The sequence below is a fragment of the Mastigoproctus giganteus genome, chromosome 14 (assembly GCF_048544385.1).
Source record: "Mastigoproctus giganteus isolate SK-2022 chromosome 14, ASM4854438v1, whole genome shotgun sequence".
Taxonomy (NCBI): domain Eukaryota; kingdom Metazoa; phylum Arthropoda; class Arachnida; order Uropygi; family Thelyphonidae; genus Mastigoproctus; species Mastigoproctus giganteus.
Genome location: NC_143588.1, coordinates 82164124 through 82176785, shown reverse-complemented (window position 1 = coordinate 82176785; position 12662 = coordinate 82164124). Strand labels below are relative to the sequence as shown.

Below are 12662 nucleotides of genomic sequence, written 5' to 3'. Positions count from 1 at the left end.
GTAAACATTTGGATATTTTTTCAGGCGTCTCTGTAGTCAGGTGGGCAGGAGCAGCAGTGCATAGCACGTGCTTCTTGATTAGACCGGGGTTCGAGCCCGTGACTACCAAATACGGAGGATGCGGAAGGTCACCGCATAGCCCCAGTCTGGATAAAGGGCGAGCATTGGCGTCAGGAAGGGCATCTGGCCATAAAAATTTCATGCCAAAACACTAAAAAAAATGCTGACCTTATATATAAAATGGGAAAAAGGAGAGGAGAGGACAAAAAAAAAAAAAAAAGGATATTTTTTCAATAATTGAAATTTACTTTAAATTTCTGGTATGAAAAATTAACTGATGTATATTTTTAAATATTTGCTAATTTTGAGGTATCCCTTATTTGGTATATATTGCCCCAATAACATTTGATACAATTGATACAGTTGCTATTAGTTGATATGCACCAATGTTTGCAGTATGATTGGCTTGCCTGTGACTGCTTATTATGTTATCTTTCACCAGTAAATTATAGTAGTGACTGATTGCTGTTCAAATATTGAACTGTGGAATTGGTATCGGTTTGACTGGCATTGAGAATTACATCCATTGCACATACTGTGTCATACCACCAATGGTAGTATGACACAGTACACTTGGTCGTCGACTTACGACCTATGCGACTTACGACCGGCCGCACTTACGACCACAAAAAAAAAAAATAAATAATAATAATAAATAAATTAATAATAAATCAGGAAGTCACTACTGAGGACACCCATAACCCAGGTGAGGAGGCACATCGATGACGGGAGGCCTGAGGACAGCACCAGGCACATACACTCAGTCGCTCTCTCTCACATACATTCAGTCGCTTTCAAGCATCTGTTGCGTGTGATGTATTAATTAAAATTCTACTGAAATAAGCATAAAATGTTTAGTAAAAGGAAAATGCCTTCATCTACATATACGCCAGCTAAGAAGTCAAGGAAAACTATTGATTTAGAGTGTAAAATGAAAATTATCCAGCAGTATGAAGGCGAAAAGAAAGTGAATACGATAGCACGTGACTTGAAGTTATCACATTCCATGGTATCGACGATACTTAAGGACAAAGAAAGAATTCGGGACGCTGTGAAAGGTTCTACACCTATTAAGTCTACAATTTTAACCAAACAACGACAGGAACCCATCCATGAAATGGAGAAATTGCTGTTTGTGTGGATGGAAGATTTAATACAAAAAAATACACCCATGAGTCTTTCACACAGTGCAAGCAAAGGCTAGAAGTTTGTTTCAGAGTTTAAAATCACGCGCCGGAGACGATTAGCAGAAGATTTTCAGGCTAGTACTGGGTGGTTTAAGCGTTTTAAAAAAAGATTTGCTTTGCATAATGTCTCTTATAAATAAACAACTCCTACCTCAACCCAAGAACATGACCCTGACGATGCACAACCCAGCACAAGCAAAGATTAAAAATTGATTTTGTAAATTTCATTTGTATTAATTTTTACATTAATTTTAGATTGTATTTTTGTGTTTACAGTACATTATGTACAGTATTATTTTTCACATTATGTACAATATAATTATAGATTGTAGTTTTGTTGTTTTATAAACAGTATGAATAATAAACCAATTAAAATGTAGAGAACGTTTGAATTTAACCTCAGAGAGAGGGATAGCCTAAGCGTAGGAACGAAGGTATGTACAGTATCGCTAAGTAAAAGATGAAAACATTACTGTATTTAAAATGAAATTTAAAAGATTATAAAAATAAATTATAAAGATGATAAAAAGATTAGAAAGGTTAAAAAATACTGTTAATAAATATATGGCCGACATACGACCAGATCGACTTACGACCTGTCAATCAGAACAGAAGTCGGTCGTAAGTCGACGACCAACTGTATATGCAACTTTCAGTGTTAGCAAGATTGGCTTTGCATGTATCATCTAATATCAGGTATCAGTTCCAGCAAACAGCGAGCAGTATACCATGCTCTGAATGAAATATTTTGGCTAGTTGCCACAGGGCATATACCTAAGTCAGTTCTGTATTCTTTCAGTAGTGTGGGGAAAACATAATATATATTAAAGAAAATAATTCCTCTGTGTCACAGTATGATCAAAGCCTGATTATATTACAAATTGTCACGTTATTTTTGGCAGATTGTGGTTGTGTGTTCAGTGGCTTGTTATTTGAAATTTATTCAAAGCCTTTTTATCAAGACTGTTGATACATAAAGAACAAATTTATTTATTTTTTTATATTTCTTTTTTTAAATAGTTTAGCACTGTCTTGGCATATCTTGCAGTCTAAAATTTGCCAGGTATGTCACTTCAATGAATTGTTCTAAATTCCCCAAATGCATCACAGATAGGTTAGTCACATGAAAGCATGCTGAAGTTGATTAATGTCTGTCTGCCCATTGATTTGCATGTCTGCTTCCATCCATCACTTATTTATTTTTCTAGAATTGATTCTTTTATCGACACTAAATGTAATACTTTTTAGTAGGTTCTACTTGAACACTATTGGTACTGTATAATTGAAAACATTTAAGTGGCTAAATACTATATGGTAATATTAAAACCTTTTCTCTACTCATTAGCACATAGGTAGTTCAGTCTAGAAATAAATCATAACTGCTTAAAAGACATTTAGTAGTAGTATTAGTAATGGCCATATGGTACAAGGAAACCTAAGGCTTATGCTGCACCAGCCAAAAAATAAAAGTAAAATAATAATAATAAAATAAAAAAACAAACAAATCTTAATAAATAATAAAAGAAAAGGGAAAAGACAACCTATGCATTTCTCTCCTCCCGTAGGTAACTATCCAGTTGACCTTTGAATTTCTCCAAACTGTCAGCCTCAACCACACATGTAAGCTTATTCCATTAATTTATAACTTGCTGGCTAAAAGAAAACTTCCTCCAATCCAGTCTAAACACCTTCTCCCGTAATTTGAATTTATGGTCCCTAGTTCTAGAATCATTTATAACAGTGAAAATTTCATCCTCATTCATTTTACTTTTGCCTCTCAGAGCCTTAAACACTTCACAAGACTTAAGCACCTTAGAGGAGACCATGTCTCCTCTAAGGTGCCTAGTTTCCAAGATGTGCAACCCACATATTCAAAGTCTTTCCTCGTACAGACACCCTTTTACCGATCTCACCAGGTGAGTATCCATCTTTGGACCCTTTTAAGAAGCTTGGTGTCTTTTTTTTTTTAGGTGCAGTCTCCACACTTGAATACAGTATTCTTCTCACTCGCAGTTTGCATAGTTCATCCTGTGCTCGCTCACAATTTGCATTCGTGCTCACTCACTCATCTTTGTGAAAGAAATCATCCATAAAAGATATCTCTACCTGTTTCTTCCTTCATGACTATAAACCTCAAATATGAACTGAAAAAATCAGATGAGATGAGGTGGTCTGTTTTCTTGGATAGCAATTTCCCAGAACCTCACCTTTAAGATTTGATTTTTTTTTTCTGTGACCTCATTAAGCATCAGATTTACTGGCTGCCATTCACATCAAATTCATGCAAACCAGTTTCTGCTGATTTTATAAACTGTTGTGTAATCTTGGGTGTGACAGAGCATTGACTTTTGTTGAGATACATGACACGATTGGTAGTCATATTGAAATATTATAGTCACCATTCAAACATACACTATGGTTTTTATTTAATAAAAATTTGTAAAGTTGTAGGCATACAAAGTTGTGAAGATACTCTTTTGAATTTCTCTGTATTTATGTAAAAGAAATTGCACGTTTAAATGGTATTGAATATATACATTCAGTAATACATGCCTGATGAATTATCGTCAGTGATAAGTATCACATACTCTCGCTTGAAGGGTAATTTTTGAGGGAAATTGGATAGGACTAGTAAGTACATTTTAGGACTTACACAATTTTCTAATTAGCATTATCTTCATCCTTATAGGCCTTCACATTTGCCTGTGCATCTTGAATAGCTAGAAAGAAATAGACAATTGCAAAGATAATAATAATAAAAAAACATCCATATGATTATTTAAACTTGCTCAATTTCTTATTTATATTCCAGTTTAAGTTTTTTTGTTCTATTGTTATTTAGACATTCCGTCGCCTTCTCTTAGCCAAGTGTCAAGACGAATTTGAAAATAGAAGAAAAGCTAGTGAAGGTAATTTTTTAAAAAGTTTAATAGATAGTGGCTTATATATTTTATCTCTTAAGATGACTGATGTCTGCAAGATGTAACCATAAAGTAATGGAACTGTCTTTAATAAACGGCTTCTGCAAGGAAACTGAGTATGTTATTTTCAGAGACTTATTCTAGTATGGTTCATCCATCAAACAACGTAGGGTAGGTTTGTTTGACAACCCCAGGTATGTTGCTATCAATTTTCATTTCATTTGATGCATTAATAAAAGAGTTAACAAAATTCCAGTTGGTTTCTGCAGTGAGAGGACCATTCTATATAAATGTTTTTTTTTTTTATTATTTTTTTTTTTATTCATTTCATTTTGATTTTATAATGATGGTTAAACTATCATGTAATGGGATGCAGTTTACCTTAGTTTATTTTGTTTTGTGTTTTAGCAGATGGTTTAATTTGGTACACTGAGCATTAGTTTAGTGATTCATAAGTTCCTTTTTTTGTATCCAATCTTTGTTATTTCATGCCATTTGTAGAGCTAACCATATTTCTTTCAGATTGCTGCACAAAATTCTGCTTTATCTCACCAAAATGTTTTAATATTGATTTAATACTTTCAGGAGGACGTAAGTATATTTAGGTTTGTTGCATACCAGCTTATTGTGGAACATATGTATATTTATTTTCTAAATCATTTCAAGTAGTGCATCTGTTCTTCTAATTGTTTTGAGTCTTCCAGTACATGCTGCCGACTATTGTATGTTTTCAAATAATAGTAGACATGGTTAATAATAAATGCCAGCGCAAAAATAACTGAAAATCTCAGGAAGAGATTATACTTGTTAGTCTTCATTGTCTTTTTTGGGCTTTTTGCAAGTCAAAATTGAAGAAATTGTCTAGAATGAGAATTAAGTTTAGGAAGTTGATGAAACTGATTAAAGTGTTATCTAGAGGTAGAAGATATTATTGCATAAAAAAAGTAAATTTTTTTTATTTATAAATTTATTTGATGTTTGACAGTCCCTCTCAAATGTTGAGCTACCAAGTGAAAATAAGGACAAATTAATATTTAAAAGCATTTATAGACATAGTTTTCACTTTTATAAAACTTAAATTCTACCAAGAACCTCACTTTTCAACACTTTCAATACTGGCAAGTGTTGAACCTCACTTTTCAACATTTGCCAGTATTGAAAAATTCAGTCTCCCAAACCCTACACATGATTTGCAAACTCAGTGTTTGAAGGGTTAGTACTTAACCAATTAGGTTAAATGAGTGTCAATGTAACATTCACTACTGTATCTTATGAAATTTTTTTATTGTACCTCTAGCGACAGTATACATTTTAAATTTTCATTCAACATTGGCATATATTATTATTTTATACAAATGATAATTTCAGTTATTGAAAGATGCAATTCTTAAATTGCTATTTCAGTGGTATTAGTTTTACTACTCATTGGGTATTTCATTTACATCCTGTTTAATTTAAATCTTAGTTTTAACCTGATGGAAGTAACAGTTGACCCTGAAAAATAACATTCCTGTGTTAACCGTTCATTAATGATTAAATATCTGACATTTTATCTACCTTCCTAAATACAGTCAAACTTACTGCAATAGTTTCGGAATAATAATAATTATTATTTTTTTACAGTTTTTGTAGTGAATTACATGCAAGAACCAATGAGGTGACCTGTTACCATCTTTGCAACTATTTGGGCCAACCGGGCTAGCCGGGTGGGTAAAGTGCCTGCCTGGAAACCCAAAGGTTGCGGGTTTGATTCCCGCCTCTGGCTTGGATCAAAGTACTGCAAAAACCTTGGGAGGTGCATTATGGCCATAGAAGCCTATGCGTCAACAATTACCAAAAAAAAAAAAATAAAGAAAAAGCAACTATTTGGCTTTTTTTTTTTCTTGAAGAGTAACATAAGGCCAGTATTTTCTTATGATGCCGCAATGCTGCAGGAAGCACGGGATACATAGTTTAAAATTTTGTGTGTTGTGAAGTGCACAAAATTCGAAAAAAATTTTGTTAAAATAATCCTGAAAAATGAAACTAACTACAGCTCTTTATAGCAATCTTCTTTTTAATGTCCCAACATGTTATAACATCCTGTGTGGTTGGTCCCAGCCAATTTCTCATTAACCTAATGCTATTTTACATTCAGTATAATGAACTTGAAAATAAAAGAATTTCTCTGTAACGACCATAAATTTCTACCACTTAATCTGAATTTTTTTTTTTTTTAAACAATATTCACATTTAAAAATGACAATGCTCCAAATATATATTGAAGTAATTGCTAACTGTGAGAAATCATTTAAGATTTCCCACGCTCTATTCTCGCAGTGCAGTAATGATATGAACATCGGCTAGAAGTTCATTTCATTAGTTGGAGTGTATGTTTATTGGTATAGCTCCAAGAATGTGGGTAGCTTTGCCAATCAGAGATAATAGGATTTTGCAAGCTGTAGATAATGGTGTGTCATTCTAAGACTGACATCGCCAAACAGCTTGGCATTTCTAAGAGTACCCTGTTTACTATTCTGAAAGATTGGAAAAAAAGTTAAGTTTAGAGAAATCTTCACCGGGTAGGATTCGAGCATGAAAGGCAAAATATCTGGACCTAGTAAAAGTACTTTTTTGAACGGCTAATGACGACTCATGCAAAAAATGTTCCCATAGATGGTAATCTTTTAAAAGCTAAGACTGAATTGTTTGCACCTTGAATGGATATTGAAGAATTTAAAAGCTCAGATGGATGAAATTTAAGACTTATCATGGCCAGCCTTTCAAAAAAGTGGCAAAAGTGCAGCCATGGACATTGACATTACAAAAAAAAATTGAAGGAAAATTGTTTTAAATGTTTTTCTGTCATATGACCACAATGACATCTTCAATGCTGATGAAACTGGATCTGTCTTTAAACTGCTACTAGATAAAACAATTACATTTAAAAGAGAGAAATGTAGTGGCAGAAAAAAGGCCAAAAAAATGGATTACCCTTCTCTTAGCAGCAAAACATGTCTGGTACAGAGAAGCCTCCTCTTTTAATCATTGGGAAAGCTTAGAAGCCTCGATGCTTTAAAGGGGTGAGGACATTACCGACTATGTATCAAGAAAAAAAGAGAGGGCATGTATGAAGAATGGATCAGAGACAGATCGCAGGATGAGTGTGAAGAATAGAAAAATTTTGCTGTTTGTGGATAACAGCATCCCTCTTCAAGTAAACGACCTATGTGCAATCGCTGTCGAGTACCTCCCCCAAATATGACATCAGTTCTTCAGCCACTTGATAAGGTGTAATCCCGTGTTATTAGAAAAACTACTGAAGAATGCTATTAAATGAAATTGTGCTGTCTTGAAAGCAAAATTCAATGCGAAATTGACATCCTGCAGGCAATGTGTTTCAGCATGGGATGAAATTGACGAAAAAAGTGATTGCAACTGCTTCAAACATGCTGGATATATACTGCCTTGAATGGTGCAGTGTATGAAGTTTCACATGCTGCTGCTGTTTCTTCTATTAATTGTGAAGAACAGTCCGATAATAGGGAAGAAATATTTGAGCATGTGCATCATTGCCTAAACTTACAGTAAAACTTAAGCTTCAAGGATTATGCAGAAGTGGATGTGGACATTGAATGTTTCAGGATATGTATAAATGAAGAGGAACTCATTTCAGACGTAATGGAATCTTCTGAAATTTTTTGTGTAATGAGGTTTTTGAAATTTGTAGTGATGAAGATATGGAACCTAATATGGCTAAAGAAGTTTCAGTAAAAGATGCTCAAGGATTAGAACTTGTATGTTGATTTTTTTCAACCACAGCCTAACTGCGAAAGTGAAATAACTGCTATTGTGCACCTTCATAATTCTTATTTAAAACATGCTTTACCATTGAAACAGCATGTTTTGACAGATTATTTTAAAGTATAAAACAATTCTCTTGTTAGATCTTGATAGGTATGTAGTTTATGTAGTGGAATTTGCAATTTAATTGTAACCTTACTGCACTCTGCATATCAATGCAAAATTTACAATCGTAATTTTTTTTGTTTAATATTGTAGTACATATTATAAATAAGATTACACTACGTTGTATTAGTAGAATTACATTAAGTTTTCAAGCTTTTACTTGTTTTGTTGCTGATTTTCGATATAATAACAGTTTTCGATATAATAACAGTCCTTCCGATATAATAACAGTTTTAGTCATTCCCCTAGGGGGGGGGGTAGTTTATAGAGCTTCAACTGGAATAGTATTGAATATCTGTTTTTTAATTTTTAATAATATATACATAAAAAGAAAAATGCAAGTACATGTTTAAAATTTCATGCACTTAATGGTCTTTTGAACTAGAAAATGGAAGCAACTAAGAAAAACTGATGTCTCTATTCTGTCTAAAACATTTTTCCACAGTTTTCAACAGAATTATTATTATTTTTTAAAATTTGTTTTTGAAAATAAGAAGTGCAAAGCATATAGCATGTTTTAAAATGAAAATGTTATTAAAACTTAAAAGAACATAAATAAGTACTGTAATCCATTGAGAAAAAAATGGAATGTTGGCAATGTTTTAGCAAATTCAGAAAAGCCCAAAACTGTTTTCAGAATTTAAAAAGAAGTTTACCACCTGTCAGGTGATCACATTGTTTTTGCTACGTTTTGATTTCCATGATGGCTAGGTTAATGTTCTACAGTATATGTTTGTATGAGGGGCTGTTTAATTTTTTGTGCCATACAAAGAATAAGACAATTTGGAGAACAATCAGCTTTATTCATTATAGTCATTTCTAAGGGTTTCACATGTGATGCAGCATTCCCTCACCTTGGTTACTGAACCACTCTTAGGCCATATGAATAACAATTATTTGCCCCAAAGTTGTAATCCTTTTAAGTGTTTTTTTTTCAGTGAAGCAGGTAATAATCTGAAGGTGCATGTCTGGTGAATATGGAGTGTCTGCCAGTAATTTGTAATCTGAATATTTAATTGTCCCCATGGTTACTTGTGGCTGAGAACATTGTCATACAGAAAGATACTCCCTCTGAAGAAATTTTGATAGCAAAGAAGATTGATATTTATCCACAGTGGATTTGCCTATCTGATATTAAATGAATATTCATTAACTATTGTCCCTTCTTTGTCCAAAAAAAAAAAAAAACAAACTTATGCCATTACCTTGGTAGATGATGATACACTTTGAAATTTCTTGTGGCAAACTGTCATCTTGCACAAGATATTCCATGGGCTGTTGGTCTCTGGATCACAGTAATAAGCCCAAGTTTTATCCATGATCACTAGTTGGGTGAAAAACCTTTTGAATCCTGCAAAAATTTGAAGAAATACACAATTAACTATCTCCCTCTTCTGGTCTACATTCAAATCTTATGGTACCCATTATGCATAACTCTTTAATGCTCAGTTTTTTGTGGATAATATGATGGACTGATTAGTATTGGTATTAGCCATACAGTGCAAGGAAGCCACAGGCTTTTGCTGCACCAATCAAAAAAAAAAAAAAAAAAAAAGTACAAATTGTGCTTCACTCCTCACATAGGTATCCAGTTGACCTTTGAATTTATATATCCAGTTGACCTTTGAATTTATATATCCAGTTGACCTTTGAATTTATATATCCAGTTGACCTTTGAATTTATATATCCAGTTGACCTTTGAATTTCTTCAAACTCTCAGCCTCAGTTACCCATGGAGGCAGCTTGTTCCAGTAATCAACAACTCGTTGGCTAAAAAAAAACTTTCTACAATTTAGCATTAAATCTCTTCCCCTGTAATTTGAATTTATGGCCCCCAGTTCTGGAATTCTTTATAACTGGGAAACTTTTGCCTTCATTCATTTTACTAACCCCTTTCAGAATGTCATAAACCTCTGTCTCCTCTAAGGTGACATGTTGCCAAGCTCTGTAACCCACAACTTTCCTTGTACAGTTGCCATTTTGCTGATCAAATCATGTGAGTTGCCCATCTTTGGACTTCTTTCCATATCATGTCTCCATACTTGGTCACAGTATTATAAATGCCATCTTAAAATTTTATTTATTGTTTAATAAACCATTAGCAGGACACCAATGAGTTTCCTGGCCACCTGTTTACCCTGCTCAAAAAACTTCATATCCGTCCGTATAATAACCCCCCCCTCTTTCTCTACCATTTTTAATTCAATCCCACCAAGTGTTATAAGTTATTTGAGGGTTGCTATTCCCTAATTGAAAACCTTACATTTTGTTGTATTAAAACCTAGCTGCTGTTTTTCTGACCATTCTGGAAGACTTTTCAAGTCATCCTGAAGGAGCACTGCTTGGCACTGATCATTAATGACTCTCCCAATCTCTCTGTCATCTGCAAATTTTGACAGCACATCCTTTATCTGTTTGTTTATGTTGTTTATGAAAATCAGAAACAACAGTGGTCCAAAACTGAACCTTTGTGGGATAGGCTCCACTTCTGATGTTACACCAATCTAGAGAATATCCATTAATCACAACCTTCTGCCTTCTACTCTGCAGACACCCTGCAGTCCTTCTTAGGATCTTTCCAACAATCCCAACATGTTCCAGCTTATACAGTAGCTTCTTGTGAAGCATTGAGTCAAATGTTTTGCTGAAATCTAAATAAACTGTGTCAAAATTGTTCCCTACTTCTAGCTCATGAGTAATTGTGTCAAAATAATCTACCAGGTTAGTTAAACATGATTTTGCCATTTCAAAACCATGTGTCCTTCAGAATGGCATTTCTGTCTAAATGTCTCTGCATTGCTTCTAAGATTTTCTGCTACTGCTGAAGTCAGACTAACTGGTCTATAGTTACTGACTTCATTCTTAGGATTGCCTTTATATTGGCGATACATTGGCACATCTCCATTCCAAAGCAATCTCTCCTGAGTCTAATGCAGCCTTCATAATTAACTTTCAATGGTTCAATACACTATCTGGCTGCCTTCCTCAAAATTACTGGGTATATGCTATCAACTCCAAGATTTTGCGACCAAAGGCTTTTCTTGCCTTTGGGGGTCAAAAGTTTTTCTAACAAACAATGTAACTTTTAAATCCATAATTCCATGTTGCTCAGCCTCACTTGCAGTATAAAGGGTCATCAGTAAAGACCAATGTAAAGTATCTATTCAATTCATTATCAACATTAGCTGTGTTATCTAAAACTTTCCCATAACAATTAGAATTTCCCAGTAAAACTAAATCTTCTTCAATCAGAGCAGTACGCACTTGATTATTCTGAGATTATTCACAAGTTATGTTTAGTACCTTAGCTTTATGTTCTGAAGCAAATAAAATCATCCTATTTCAAAGTCAGATCCTTAACTGCAACAAGAGTAAATGACCTTTTGTGTTTCATAGTGCCGAGGGCCGTCGTTGGCTTCGGTGGTGCCTTGGGTGCCTTGTCCCTGTCTTTTTTCACTCATAATGTATTTATCAATGGTGTGGTCAATTTGCCTTGCCCTATCTGCATCATATAAGCTGGTGTAGAAGGTGGGAGCAGTAAAACTCACTGCTTAAACCCTAATTACTATTAGAATGCTGGGCTCCTCTACTAGGCCAGGATTGGGCCCTGCGAGTGGAGGGGTGCAGCCAGCAAACCCTGTGAAGTCTTGAAATGCTAGGGAATTAAGCAAGGGTGCTGGGCCCTGCACCAGGACGGGATTGGGCCCCGCGGGTGCGGAGGCCCAGCGGAAAACCCTGTAAAAAAGAAAAAATTATAATTACTAAGGAATTGTTGGGAGGGCTGGGCTCCCCCACTTGGGCAGGATTGGGCCCTGCGAGTGTTACGGGTCCCAGCCTCCCCAAACATAAATAAGAGCCGCTCTCGGTCAGGATTGAGCCCTGCGAGAGTTAGGATACCGAGTAAATCAGCATGAAAATATCGGAGTGAAGTAGAATCTGGCTGCCTCCTCGTGGCTAGGGACGGGAGCGGGGGGTTGGGGCCCATCTCGCCCTCGATCCCCTGCTGCTAAATGCCAGAAGCCAGCCACACACAACACAAATCAACACACTACACACACTAAAATAACATTAGGTAGACCTAAATGTAAATTAACTGAAATCTAAACCTCCTAAACTTAAAGAATTGAGGAATTAAAATTTTAAATCCTTCAAACTTACCCCACTACCCCCCCCCCAATTCCCCCCCCCCCAATTTCCCTTTAAAATTTTTTTTAATTCTTCAAACTTACCCCCCCCCCCATCTCTTCCCCCCCCCCCCCCCCAATTTTCCTTTTTTTTTTTTTTTTTTTTTTCCCATTACAGAAAATATAAAAGATCCTGCTGGCAAAAATAAGCTTAAACAAACGGCGGATATAGGGGTGACCCTGGAAGCCGCTAGTATCTAACCACTATACTTTGCAGTGCCGGGTCATCCAGACCTAAATTCATCTTTGGTGTCTCCTCAACCCATTTTGAATTCAGTTTTTGTGGTACTGTGTAATTTGATTATCACATGCTTGTGGATTTTCTTGCTAGCTAGTTCATTAAGAAAAAAAAATTAAATTA

The 12662-nt window shown here is 34.9% G+C and overlaps 1 protein-coding gene across 1 annotated transcript in view; it reads left to right on the top strand.

Annotated features, from left to right (window-relative positions):
• The window catches only part of NAT1 (N-acetyltransferase 1), a 321119-nt gene that overhangs the window by 33835 nt on the left and 274622 nt on the right, over positions 1 to 12662 (top strand). The window contains exon 4 of the mRNA XM_090388830.1: positions 4090 to 4156. Coding sequence (XP_090244956.1) covers positions 4090 to 4156 — 67 coding nt within the window. The remainder of the gene's footprint in view (positions 1 to 4089; positions 4157 to 12662) is intronic.